This window comes from Plectrocnemia conspersa, unplaced genomic scaffold, assembly GCF_051122295.1.
Source record: "Plectrocnemia conspersa isolate PC_06_02 unplaced genomic scaffold, ASM5112229v1 ptg000003l, whole genome shotgun sequence".
NCBI lineage: Eukaryota > Metazoa > Arthropoda > Insecta > Trichoptera > Polycentropodidae > Plectrocnemia > Plectrocnemia conspersa.
This window is the reverse complement of record NW_028277167.1, coordinates 25,083,644-25,098,522: the sequence shown is the minus strand read 5'-3', so window position 1 is coordinate 25,098,522 and position 14,879 is coordinate 25,083,644. Positions and strand designations below refer to the sequence as shown.

Sequence of the window (14,879 nt, the reverse complement as noted above, 5' to 3'; positions counted from 1 at the left end):
TGATGGGTCCATAGCAGTGCCTTTTGCATATGACTGTTTTCAAGTCATGTGAATGATCTGGTGTTTAAAATAAATGTGGTTATTATTTTTTTTAATTCATACTGAAGTATCTTTAAATTCTTAAGTAGTAAAAAATTAAATTTTATTTTAGAACGTACCTTAAAAAATACAATACTAGATTTAATTATGAAAACATAATAAAAAATATTTTATTTTGTTATATTCCTAATTACTTATACCATTTATAAAATAATATTGCCAAAACTACAGAATTACAGACAATGTTAAATTTATTGTTCCAGTGATTCGAATGGTGTAATTTTGAACTGCCTATCTAACTTTTATAATTAATTTTAAAATAGATTTAAAGACATATAATTATTTTTAGGAAATAAAATATCACACTTATTTAATAAATATTATGTGAACGTGTATTTTTCAGTGTAATTATATTTTCTCTACCAGAAACATAATTTCACCAACTAGGTTAGTGAAAATGAAACAAGTAAACGATTTTTCACTGTTCGACATTGCCACAAATTTCATATACCGTCCGGACGACAGCCGTAAATGACGTCCGCACGGCGGTTGCTGTCACTTACAGCTGGCATATTTGCACGCGATCGAAAAATGTGCCAAATAATCACAATTTTTAAATTGTCATATTATTAAAATTACGCTACTGATAATTATAAAATTTTGTGTGGGCACTCACTCACCAATACAATATCAGTGAAAACTTTTCGGTCGTAAATATTCAATTTACGCAAAATCTTTGTCGGCTTTTGCAAAATGCCGTAATGCATAAAAATTAAACTTCAGAATACGAACACCACATCTGTGACTATCCTAGAATTTGTCGCCATCGATTCTAAATAAGAATTCGTTATGATGTGACATTTATATAAACCAATCTAGGAAAATACATAAAGATAATCGAAACGATTTTTTTTTATCATAATCAAGTACCACTAATTATTTTTTAATTATTTAATTTTATATGAAAAAAAATATAATAACGATATCTGTTAGAAGAATATTACTATAAAACATATAATTAATCCCTTTTAGTGCCCTAAAATATTCAGAGGTGTCAGTAAGAGTCTGTTGAAGTCCCCGATAAGCATGTGGTATTATAACTTGACCACGTGACCACGATGCAGCGCTCGTCATGCGTGTTGACCATAGGACGCCTACGCGCATATTGAAATTCAACCGAGCTACTCGTTCTATCTTTGTTTGCGAAAAACCATATCATTATTTCTCTCACTCAACACGCTAGAGAGCTCGCTCGCGCTCAAAAGAGCAGCTCCGACTTCAGTTTCTTTGACTTCAGTCCGTTTGCCGACAATGTTCGGAAGCGCTTGAAGCTGGCCAAGTCGACTGAATTACCCCGATTCTCGGTAATCTCGGACAACTTCCGAGAGATTTTAGAGCGGGCAGAACCGAACTCGACCGAAGTAACCCACTATATTCTCCATCCTTGGCCAACTTTGACCAACTTCCAGACAGTGTAGTGCAGGCAAAACAAACCCTAATTAAAGTTTAAGAATTATAGATAGTTTATTAGGTTAAGTTAGGTTTGATTAATTGGCTTAGGTTATGATTGGGTTTAATTATTTTAGGCTTAACAAGTGGCGTTTCGCTCTTTAACTGTTTTTTGAAACGGAATTCAGCAGGTGGTGGTTTATAGTTAATTTTATAATTATCATTTTAAATAGACACATCAGTAAAATTGTGTGTTTCGAAAAAATAAAATAAAAACATGTTTATTATTGCACTGTTCTGATAATTACTGACTAACTCGTATTAAATATTTTAATCGACATAAACATGTTTTTACAAAGTTTGTTGTTAAAACATATTTTAATTAATTATTTAAGATAGTAAATTATGGCAAAGTTAGTCAAATGATAGCTTTGAGTTACTCAAATGATAGCAAAGTTGTCAAATGATAGCTTTGACTAACGTCTAATTTCATTAGTACCTGTTAATTATATTTTCACTATTAAAAATATATATCTACTAATATGAATTTATTGAAACGCCAGTGAAAATATATTTTCACTTTAAAAACACTAACATATGTACATGTGTATTGCATAATCTGTTTTTACTATTTGGTTTAACTTTTTACTGTAAAAAAGTAAAAAAAAATATATTTTGCTTTAAAAATCAATTTAACTATACCTTTTACTTTAACAACAAATCAAATGGTCAATTCATAGTTATAAATGATTAGTAACTTTGGCGTAATTTACTATTTTAATTAATAATTAATTAAAATATGTTTTAACAACAAACTTTGTAAAAACTATAAACAAATAAACATTAATAACATAACATACCTTTTTAAAAAAATCGCTAGTTAATGATTGAAACGTAGGTTAGAGTTTTTTGCCCTCAAAAAATAAAAAGGATAATGAGTAAATAAATTAAATAGTTATTCTACTTAATGGCTCATGCTAAGGAACTGTGAAATAATATATTTGACACTATAATAAGTTTATTCCGAATTTATAGACTGATTTGATACACAAGTTTATTATTGGCCACTAAGATATTGTTTGCTAGTATCAATCAATCAATCGTACATAACCTTTAAAGAAACATAATATTCTTATATATCAACCACCCACACGTATGTCTTTGAATGAATCAAATTAACTATGCTATATCAGCTGCGTTTGTCGTGCCATTAATTCTCAACATTGAAAAATTGTATTCAAAAAGCAAATTTAATATTTCGCAGCTAAAACAATGGTTGAAATGAAAGCGATTTTTTTGTATACTCTGCGTTCGAGAACAAAGAGCAACTACAAGAATCTTGGCGGTGCGGATAATAAAAATTAAAAGATTTACCAGCAATCTTCGTGTGGTTGTAATGTAAAAAAACTGAGAGATCATCGTTTTTCCCACACAGGAATCTCACAATATCTAGGTTAAATCCCCTTTCTTTTTTTTGTGACGATTCAATAGGAAACGCAAGAGTACACATCCACTAGGGGTGTGGGAATAAAACTTGTATGACAGGGGATGCTTCCCATGGAAATTTCCCACGGATGCTTACAAAAACTTGTGAATGGATGTTTTGACGCAATCATATATGCGGAACTAAATAATATATGTAAGTGGTGTTTGCTGTCGTTATTATTATTTGCAAAATATCATAAAATTGTAGTCGCGTCTCTAAGGTCAATGGATAAATAAATTGTCTCCAATCAAAAGAGAATACCCGACCAAGATTGAAAGATTGTTCATTCAACTCATGCGAATTTAATGTTTGCATGATCGAGAACCATCTACGTGCACTATGAAAATGCAAATTATCCTTTATACCACAAACTCCCTGTTTCGAATCCGTGACGAGACCTCCAATATTTTAACCGCTGCTCGTGTGACTCTCCGTGAATGGCCAGAACGTGAATCGATTGCATATCGACGTGACATTTTTCCGCGTGAATCATTTTCGGGATATGTCCATAAAACACTGAACTGTAAAAATCGTGTAAACAAACACCTGATTGGGCTATTATTTGCGTGCGCATTCACATGACTCAGAAATGGCTTATAAAATTATATTTTTATAGCTAATTTCAAAATTTAATCATTCACGAGAGAAGCATTCATATATAAAATCATTTTATTTTAGGCTAATGCCAATCGTGTTTGATTTCAGTTTTGGCAAAGTTGTTGATCTTGAGACTAGTTTGTACTGTGACTATATATTTTATATTAAAAAAAAATCACGTGTTAATAATTTTTAATAAAATCGAAAACATTTAATATTTAATAATTATTAGTTTATCGAGTTTTGAGTATTGATATATTTTTATAAACGCGCTTATAATAAAATTACTAATCTAAGTTTGCTCGTACGAAATTACTCGCTACCAATCTATCTTATATAAAAATCAATATATCAAACGTGTCTCTATGTACGAGGGTTGACGCGACTCCACAGATAAGCAATTTTCTCATATGGTTGATTTATCAGCAGTTGATGTGACGGTGTCAATTCTCTAAGCTTGCTTCCTTTGATGAATAGCATCCGAAAAGCCATCACCTCTGAGCTGATGACCGTCGCAAAATCGAATCCATTTTCCAAAGTTACGCTACCGAATACTAATGCCGTTTATGCTGAAAGCATATGTATATGTATCTTTGTGATGTGAATTATTTTTAAAGAACTACATACATGCAAAGCTTTTATTTAAACAAAAATGGTGCTGGAACTCAATTCTTGTCAAGCATTTTACTTTAATATCATTGAAATTCAATTTAAAGCAGCTTTTCCTATGCCACGAATCGCATAAAAAAATTTTATGCGAGATTTATTTATTTCTGCTTTTAAAGAATAACTAACTAAGTCATAGTTCTTTGACTGGTGAATGAATCTGGATTTTCTAAATATTTAATTAATCATCAATGTCTGGTTTCTTCGATTGTATCATTTCTCTTCAATTTCCCGTTGAAATTTCGAGTTTAGCTCAGAATTTATATTTTCCAGTTGTTTTAACAAAAAAATTAAGACCCATTTGGCTGTCAATAATAATCGTGAGACAATAGGCAATAGCAGCTCTTACTATTTTACAAAAACAAAATAAAAAAACTGTTTGGGTTATCGAAAAATATAAATAACCCAAAATCGTTTTGCATTCTGCCGATTCCCATGCATAATTTCTTCTTATCGGAGCGGATTATTATATCACCAAAGCAAAGATAAATCCGCCGGCCGGTTAGAGTGATAGAAAATCGCAAATTCGCAAATGATTCAAATATTTTCGTTCTTCCGAGAAAGTATGCATTATTTCAAACATCTGCCACGAACACCTTCGGAAAGGTTTAATATCTAAGTGTCTTATTTCATTACTTATTCAAATATAAGTATTAAAATTTGTAAACAATTTTTCGACATTCCCAGAACCCTATTAAAATATTAGGCATAAACCCACCTTTACTTATGCAGCGATATAAAAAGGCAGTAGATGTAAACCTTTTAAAAATATTCGTACAAATTTAATTTTATGTAATAAAAAAATGAAAATTCTCGATTAGACACTTTTCTCGAGAAATAATTCTCGATAAAAAACACTAGTGATGAGTGTGGGATACAGCGACGTCGCTTGGGGAAGGCAGATGGAGGCATCTCCCCCTTCCTTAATTTGGCCAGAAAAATGCATGTCATTTGATGAGATGCTATGAATGTTAATAAAATCTAAATATTAAAAAAAAACAAGGAATGTAGTTGTTTTTTATTTTTTTGGATTGCCCCCCCCCCCCATCTTCCTGAAAAAATCTAGAAAAGCCTGAATTGCTTTTTTGTCATGTAACGCAGTGGAACGGCGTTCCGGCAGATTTTATGCGTACAATTTGCGTAACATTGTATTTCTTTATTTTTACGTAAATATGACGTCATTTTTAACGATATAACGATTTTCAATGAATGAGATTTAAATGAAGCTCATATAAACCGAATTTTGACCAATAAGAGAGCGCAAAAAACAATTATCTCTTCTCAGAAGTCAAAAATTCACGTCAAAAGCAATAAAATCGTGCCGTCGCCATCGCAGTGGGAACGCTCGTTACCGAGCGTTCCCACTGCGACGGCGCCGAAACGATTTTATTGCTTTTGCCGTGAATTTTTGCTTTCTGAGAAGTGATAATTGTTTTTGCGCTCTCCTATTGACCAAAATTCGGTTTGAATCTATTTTGATCAGCTCTCTTGCACTAGAAGTCTATGGTAATATTTGTAAGAATAGCCATCATAATTTTAATACATAGTGTAATATCGAAATGTAGACAAACTATGGAGCAATATCTGAGATGCGATATCTGTCTGTACTTATTCTTCCGCTTATTTTCCCCTGAGAGATGAGTTGGCTTAGTTTGTATTTTGGATTTGACCTAATAAAAGTTCTAAATCTATAATTAGTTTTAGAAATTTCATTAGATAAGGTTTGGGTTTGAACAGCAAATGGACGTTTCTCAACTGTAAAATTGAGCTTCATAACTGAAATGACATATTAAAAAAAATATCTTAGGGATAGATTCTAGATTTTCTTTTATGACACTTCTTTGCTTCTTCCTTAGGTATTTGATCTGAATTTTCAGATAGAATAAATATAAAAAATAAAAATATTTTCGAATTTATTAAAAAAAAAATTTTTATTATAAAATAGCCAAGAGGGCTTAAATATGCATATTTTTTCGGAAATTTGATAGGTAGCTCGTGATTATTTTTTATTTTTTATAATATAAAAAATACAGTCACAGCACAAACTAGTCTCAAGATCAATAACTTTGCTATTGAGGAATTTGGATCCACCGAAATTGAAATGTGTTTATTCTCAGAATAGATAAAGCATTAGACAACCTTAAGATTCATAGTGTAAAAATTAGTTATAATAATATAAATAAATTAAGACCATATTGTGTTTATTCTCAGAATAGATAAAACATAAGACAACCTTTAGCTTCATAGTGTAATTTTTTTTTAATGGTATTGAAATTTCATCATGAGTTTAAAATCGGAAATCGATAAAAATAACTTTTTAATGCAACTTTTTTGTGATACGCACTAATCAATTCGATTTTTGCACTCATAAAATCAAGCTACGTGCCAAAAATTTTGTAGTTTCATAGCAAAAAAAAAGCGATTCACAATTATTATACTTCTTTGTGTACATATTTTTTAAAGATTGTAGAGTTTATAGAAATGCCATCGTGACTTTAAAATCACAAATTAAAATGAAATAGATTTTATTATTATATTTTTAATATCATAAATTTTACAATCATCATCATTGCTGTCAAAACAATTTATCATAAAACATATTAAGTGAGAATATTTTTACATGCTTAAAGGTACAGAGCAACTGAAACTATTTATTCTATATTTATTACCCATGGAAACAGTAGTTTATTTATAATAGGTATCTTTAATTTATAACTTTAAATTTTATTTTTATAAAATCATACAATATCTTATTAAATATGTAGAAAAATATTAACAAAAATATGTAATAAAATAAGTCAAGTTTGTAACCATTAATATAATATTATTTCACTCGCGACTAACTTCATGCGCTAAGCATAAATTCAGGCATCTAATGAAATCTAATGTAGTTATTTATCCAGCATTATTGATTTCTTTGATATAAAAAATTTATATAAAAGTAAATAAAATAAGCGTATCATATGCTAATAAAAAAATAACTTTATGTTTAATGATTAATATCTAAATTATATAAATATATATGTATTGTACTACAATAGATTGCTTTACTCTCATACTTTTCGATTCAACTGCTATCCATTCTATTTATGTGTAGCATTCAGTATGTGACTTAACATAATAAAATATAAAAAATGACACCAAAAAGTGTTTATTCATTCATCTCGGACCACCGTAGTAGACAACCCCATGAAAGGGCATATCCTGGAACCGCTCCCAAAAATACCATCGATCTCGTTTACGATTCAATCTATGTTACATGGTGCATTTTGAATTTTAATGTTTCTCAACTTCTTACCATCGCTGTCTATTATTCAAATACGACAAAGGAATTTTCAATTCGTGTACACAATCGTCTGTGATCAATGATTCCCCAATAAGACCATAACAGTGTTTGTGTTTGTGGTAAGACGTGAGACAGATGCCTAATAGATCTGTCTGGCAAATATTTTATTTGTTGTCTTTATAAAATATACGACTGTCGCATTGAAGATGAAGAGTCTGACGCAGTGCAATTAGGTGATTCATCTTTTTTTTGTGCTATGTTGTGGATAATGGACGTTATGCTTTTCAGAGTTAAAATAATCTCAATATATAATAAATCGACAATACAGGGTGACCGAAAGATATATTAGATATGATTCAACATTGTCAAAATGTACTATTAAAAGCAGTAATTAGTCACATTTTTTGCCGAAACAATGTCCTTTATAATCTATAATAAACTATTAATTATGGAACAGAGAACTATAGCAGATAAACTATGATAGTGAATGTTCAATAACGTAATTAAAAATAAAAGCAAAACTATATGATTTTTTTATGTATATTATATACAGTGACGAACACCGAAATAACGAAATTCCCAGTATAACGAATCTTCAATTTGTCCCCGAAAAATTTTCATACAAAATATTTTCATTATAACGAAGACTTATCTCAGTATAACGAAATATTGTGATCCGAATTTAAAAATGACGTTACAACTAGACACAATATTTCTCCGAATTCAGTTCGTTCTTGACTTGGCGTCTGCCGGATGCTTCATAAGATTCCCATGTCATCTGGACGAAGTACCGTTACACGAAAGAGCATGCTTTATCTCTTTCTTCGTTGCATGCAACACCACTCCCACTTTTATTTCTAAGGGATCGGCGTCAGTTCTGGATTGTTAAATGAATAAATTTGATTAACCTACAATACCACTAACTTCATACCATAATTTCACTACTTATGTATTTGTTATTTTTTAATTTTGTGCAGAATTTTAACGATATTTTAAATTAATATAATTATTATAGTCATTATTAAATGTATTCCTACTATTTTTGTTTCAAGCAATAAAATATTTATATTTAATATAAGAAAAAAACATTATTATATAATAAAAATAAAATGGTAAATATTTCTTTAGAAGCGCAGGGTAACACCCGCACGGTGTGTGGCTGAGAGGCAAATAGTAGTGGATTCTAATTATAATGTAACGGTAAACCGTCGAGCTCGATAGGGAATCTTATGATGCCTACCGGATATGTTCACAAGCGACATTCAAAGTGTTTCGCCGACTCTCAAACTTTTTTTCTAAAACATTTTTTTAACAATTTATTTATTATTTTTTAAATTATTATGTACCTTAAATATTGAATTTGACTCAAAGATTTTAAACACAGTCTAAAATCAAACACGTTGGTAATAAAAATATTAAATTATATTTATCTTTGAGAGTATTTTCAATTTAATTTGATTATTTCACTAATATTTCTATATTTGATAAGAGCATACGATTTATATTTTTACGCGCCGCTCTGTACATAAGCTCACGTGTATCTTAATTCACAAAACGGTTGAGTCATGAAGATGATTCATGAAGACAACAAAATAGCGGAACAATGCGAGGCAATAAATAATAGCATAAGACCTTCCGAAACCTATTGGATATCAACTGTATATGAAATATTACCTCCCACTGTCATCTCTCTGATATCTTATAAATAATCCAATATTGCCAGTCTTATTGTTAATTCCTTTTTCACGGTTGTCTATACATAAACACAGATCTTTCCCTTCGGGAAAGCTTCCGAATGGGTCAAGTTGGTAAATAGATTTTACTCTTTATTATATCCTTTAATTTAATAAAACGCGCTTCAGATACCAATTTTGCATTCAATTTAAAACAACAAATTGCGCTGATTGCTTGTATTGACTCAATTTTCCTTTTGGGATATTTAAAAACTTCCTCTTCTCTATAACTTGGAATTTTATCTGGATGTAATGGAAATAAAAATGGTGCACGCGCGACCCTTGTCAATAGCAGCTTTCCGACCCCAAATAAAATGTTGGAGGCTAAATAAAAAATGAATAGTATCCTATATAATGTTGTATAGCAAATATACATATATAGGATAAATACAACACCTACCATATGCTCCGTCTGGAGAAATCAATAAAAACGCAACACTTTTTATGCATCACCTGTCGTTCATTTTACAACATTTGCACAGACACGAATTCACCTGTCGTTGAAAATAATTACATTGTACAACATTACTTTTATATTATCAGATCTCGTTTTTTAGTCTTTAAGCTATATCATTGATTTTATTTTATAAATACAATAACCATTTATATTCATGAATATTTACTACTTTTAAGCTTTTAATTGATTTTTCATTAGCATTGTGTTTTTTGTTATATTAAATCATAGTATTTTTGCAGCCACTAGTGACGCCCAACTATTTGTATTATATGCCTTTTGTTCGCTACAATGATTACATTGCATTTCTCATTTCTTTAAAAAGCTATGCAATCAAATTTTTTATTTAAATTTAAAAATTAAAATTTTTTTTAAAATTAAAAAAAAATTTAAAAAAGCATTACAATAGCAAATACTTGTATTATATTAAGCTTTATAAAAACAGTTTTCAAATTGTACAAAAAAATAGTAAGCAACAAATGTTTCTATTATATTTAAGATCGGAATAGCGAAGTCCGTAAGGTCTTAAATGATAACCCAGAGGCTACGGGTTCGAATCGCGGCAGCGGACTCTAAAAATTATATTATATATAAAAATGTGATAATATTAAAAACCGGCCTCAGCTATTGATTATAAATTATAATACACTTAATAATGTATAATTAATTATATAGACGTCACCGATTCTTAGATTGAAAATTCTGATGGTGAATACTTACTTGTAAATATTTATTATGTCTGACTGGTACAAATTTACTCCGTTGTAACGCTTTGGACTTACGCTTCTCAACTTAGAACGGATAATTAAAAATTTTAAATAAATATTTATTTAATAATATATAAACTAATATATCTGAAATTATTACAAGATATGTATGAACATAATATGTGCTTTAAATATAATTTTAAATAATAATAACATTAATAAAACCAAGCTCTTATACTTAAGGGAGTTAATATTATATTTATAAACTGTGGATTTACGTGACTTTTCTGATTATTGAATAAATAAAATATATGTTTAGAATACATTTGCATTCTAGATACTGCAAATTTTCATTTGTATTTCAACCTTTGCTAGTCAAATATAATGAAGCATTCTCGTCACAACGTGCACCATTATTTCGGTGCATGTAGTAAATTGCTTTTGCCATTGTTTCGCACGTTGAGTAGAAGTTTCCGAACGTAAAGGGAGGAGTCGTGTGTAAATTTTCCTAATCAGAGTATGCTGGTTAAACTAGATTTGAAATTGCTGTGTTCATGTTGTAGAATTGATTTTAGTTGCCTTGGCATTGAAGGGTTTGAATTCACGTGTGTGTAATTGTATAACGTATAACCTCGGTTCGCGAAAGGCTTCAGATGTACTTAGCAAAACTTATTATAGAGAAGCGTTTCTAAAGATTGATATATGAAAGAGAAGGAAATTTTCGCAGTTGCCCTTGTTCGTGTCGCCGATTGTTCGCAAGCATCTGGCGTTGACGAGGCACGCGTTGCTTTTTTTTTGTGTCAGGGGTACTAAACATTTGTTCACTGAAAATGTATATAGTTCTCTAGTTCTACTCCTAAACTATTTAATATTAATAAATTATTTTAATAATTATAATCACAAAGTTCTTATATAAATTATTTTTACATTTATATACAGTTTGTAATTGACTTAAATTTTATAGATCTTATTTACTTCGAGATAAATTGGCATAAGTAAGTGCTTGTGTATGGCTTATATGCCCTTGAAAATTGCGTTTAAATCTAGTGTTCCTTCTGACCAATATTAATAATTCTGGGCGGAACCAGATTCTATTTTATTGACTAATACAGATTTCATAACCGCGAAACGATAGATTTAAAAGCAATTAGGTAATTTTATTTGCCACCAATAGATATTTGGACAGCGAATTTTTTCTTTGTTCAAGTAAGATCCACAGTTTGTATGTATGTGCTTAGTGCCTATCAATAGATACTGATAGCATTCTTTAATATTATCACTAGTCATATTTTACATTTAATTTTAATTAGCAACCTGGATATTTATTTTTATAAATTATTGCTTGCTACAAGACGAACAGGTGATGAAACTGACGTTCACACGGGCTCGGAGAAGTCGGACTCCGCCGACCGATGATTTTAACCTTTTTAAATCCATTCGATTTAGGTTCTATACATTAGAATCTAAATTCATATCATGTTTAACACCAGAACGTTCTATTGTATATCGATAGTGTTCAATTCTAGAGTTTTGAAGAGACAAGCAAACAGAGGTATTATATATACAGTATATATATATAATATTAGCAAAATCTAGAAGCTTCTTACTTTGTATATGTACTTACTCTGCTTCGCCAGCCCTGTCAACAAAAACGTTAATTCGAAACGACAAAGGGTGCCATAGAACCACCTGCCTCGTACAGCTGCACGCACGTGTGCCATAAGGTCTGTATGTATCATCAGCCGAAGCAACCTTTGGTTGCCGAGTCGAACATCACTTTTTTTCTACATTTAGTACCAAAACGCCTCCGGAAATAGCTCGCGCGTTTTGCTCCTTTATTATGTTTTTATGGCGATTTTTATGCGCTCGCAAAAAATGTGACAGCACCTATTAAATTCTTCATGTGAAGAAATTTCGCATAACAAATGCGCTGGTACAGCTTTCTTTCCATTTTTAATTGCAGAATCATGTTTTAAGTTTATAACATGCCATTAAAGAATATATATTTATATAAAAATAATTTTCATAGTCATCTTAAAAAAACTTATAGTTTAATTTCACATTTGCATTAAGCTTATCGTTAACTACATATTGTATTATCTTGTTGATCTTAATATTTAATAATTAAGCAACACAGATAATCGATTTTCTCTCAATATACCTCTCCAAAATCTATGGTCTATGGTTGTTTCGAAATGCGAGACAATGAGACGCTTCTTCTTAACAACAAAAATGCTTTTACACTTTAGAAAAACATGTATTAATAGAATGTTTATCGGCCGTGTCCACTATGACCGAAATTCGCAGAATCGTTCGTTTCATAAAACAAAATGTTGAGAAGAACCATCATTTATTAATGTTAAGCGCTCATCTCATAAACAGGTGTGCGTCGCAAAATTTATGAAATTCATTTTACATTTTTATATTTGTTGTTTCAGACACAAAAATTATGTTTTAATAAGTTCAATCTGATCAAAAACTATGCCAAATAATAAATTAAGCATTTTGCTTTTGCCGCCCTCACTGATCAGTAATTTGCCCAGCATTGTAAATTGCATATTTTACATAATTAAAAAAGTTTTACAATTGTAAAAGTAATTAATAATTAATAAAAAAATTTTTTTTTTAATTAAATAATATATATAAGCGATCGATTAATAAATATAGAACTTTGAAGTTATTCTCTGTATTGAAAGAAATTATCAAGTGGTATATTTTCTCGAGTAAATGAACGATTAAGTCTGAAAAATAATTGAAGATTTATATTCTCATCACATATGATTTCGAAAATTGAGATTTTTTTTATTTCAAATATCAAATTAAAAAATATGTAAAATATTTTTATTTCAAAAATAAATTTATTTGTGAAACCGTGTGTATTGTATTCTATATACACCTGTACTATTGACTATATAAATATATAGTCAATAATACATTCCTTACTATTGACTATATGTATACAGGTTTATCTAATTAGATTTTTCTATGTTGGCAGCACTGTAAATCAGAATTCTGTCAATAATCACGCTTGTTCAAAGTGTAAAATGTTAATTTGCATCAACACATTTACGAAATAGATCGCTTTACCACCGCTCAACGCGTTTACATTTTTGAATTGTTCTACAGAACATTCTACGCCAACAAACCCGAAACGTTGGAGCACCTAAAAACTATTATCCGCGATGTTATAGCCGAGATACCGCCAGAAATGTACGAAAAAGTCATCATATATTACATCAAAGGTTCGGCTACTGCAAAAGAGGCGGCCATTTAATTATTATTATTTTTCATAAAAATTTAATACTTCAAATGTTTGCTTAATAAAAAAATCTTAATCCTAAGCTAAGCTAAAAAAGCTAAGTTTTAATAATGAAAAATATGTTTTTAAATCTAATTTGTTCAAATAACGTGTAGTACGTAATTTTAGTACTTTAATTTTATTATTCACGTATTCCATTTTTTTTATCTCAACCAATCTTAAAATTGTTTGTTTTTTCATTGACTATATGAATTTTACGCTGATTTCTTTGTCATTGGTATATAATAGACTTTTAGTTGGTTGTCAGATAAAAAGTATACTACCTCAAAAAAATGATATTGGTTGTTTTTACATCAAGCCACAGATACGAGCATAACCATATAAACTCACAATATAACAAATCGTATCAACGGGCAATTTGCATCGGTGTTGCCCGTTGGAAAAAAACGCGCGCTCGCAAAACTCGCAAGGGACTGCAATATAATTAAACATTTAAAAAAGCGAGTCGCCCGCCCCCATTGTTTCATTGTATCGTTACTGTTGTTTTCCCGGGAGCGTTCACATGAACGCGTCGACTTTTGTGCTATGCTATATTGAAGAGTCGTTAACCTCAAAAATTCGCAAGGTCTAGGCCGTGCCGGTAAATTCGTGTGAAATTAGATAGATGGCGAAACCAAAGCGTTAAATCGCTACGGAATGATTCTGATTGATCTTGTAACAATTTTGTTTTTGTTTATTATAGGACTGCCACCTGATAAACGGCGTTCCGGTCGCTGACGCTTCGAACGACTACCAACTGCTATTCGCTCTGAAGAACTACACCCATATAGTTGCCGAGTTCAAGAGGAAGTTGGACACTTGCGATTCGCAAGATGCTCCGATCAACGTAAGTTGCACTGTTACGTTTATGTTTTATAATTAGAGAAGCAAACATGTAAAAACTGTTTATTAAAGTGACGTTAGTGGTCTTAACAAATTTAAGGCTGGCCATACAAAGTTATGTTTATATGAAACATTCAATGGCGAGCCGTAAGAATTTGTAGTGGAGGAACTGCAGCAATAAAAATTAAAAGATTGAACAAAATTTCCCTAATAAAACTAAAATATTTACTATATTATATATACAATATATACATAGTAAACAAAAATAATTTATCAAGTTGATTGAGTTACATACATACATAAAAATATTTAAAACAAGAA

General features: G+C 30.3%; 1 protein-coding gene across 1 annotated transcript in view; it reads left to right on the top strand.

The window, feature by feature from the left end:
- The window catches only part of LOC148237077 (MOXD1 homolog 1-like), a 61,534-nt gene that overhangs the window by 39,907 nt on the left and 6,748 nt on the right, over positions 1–14,879 (top strand). Inside the window, exon 3 of the mRNA XM_088183477.1 lies at positions 14,419–14,562. Coding sequence (XP_088039603.1) covers positions 14,419–14,562 — 144 coding nt within the window. The remainder of the gene's footprint in view (positions 1–14,418; positions 14,563–14,879) is intronic.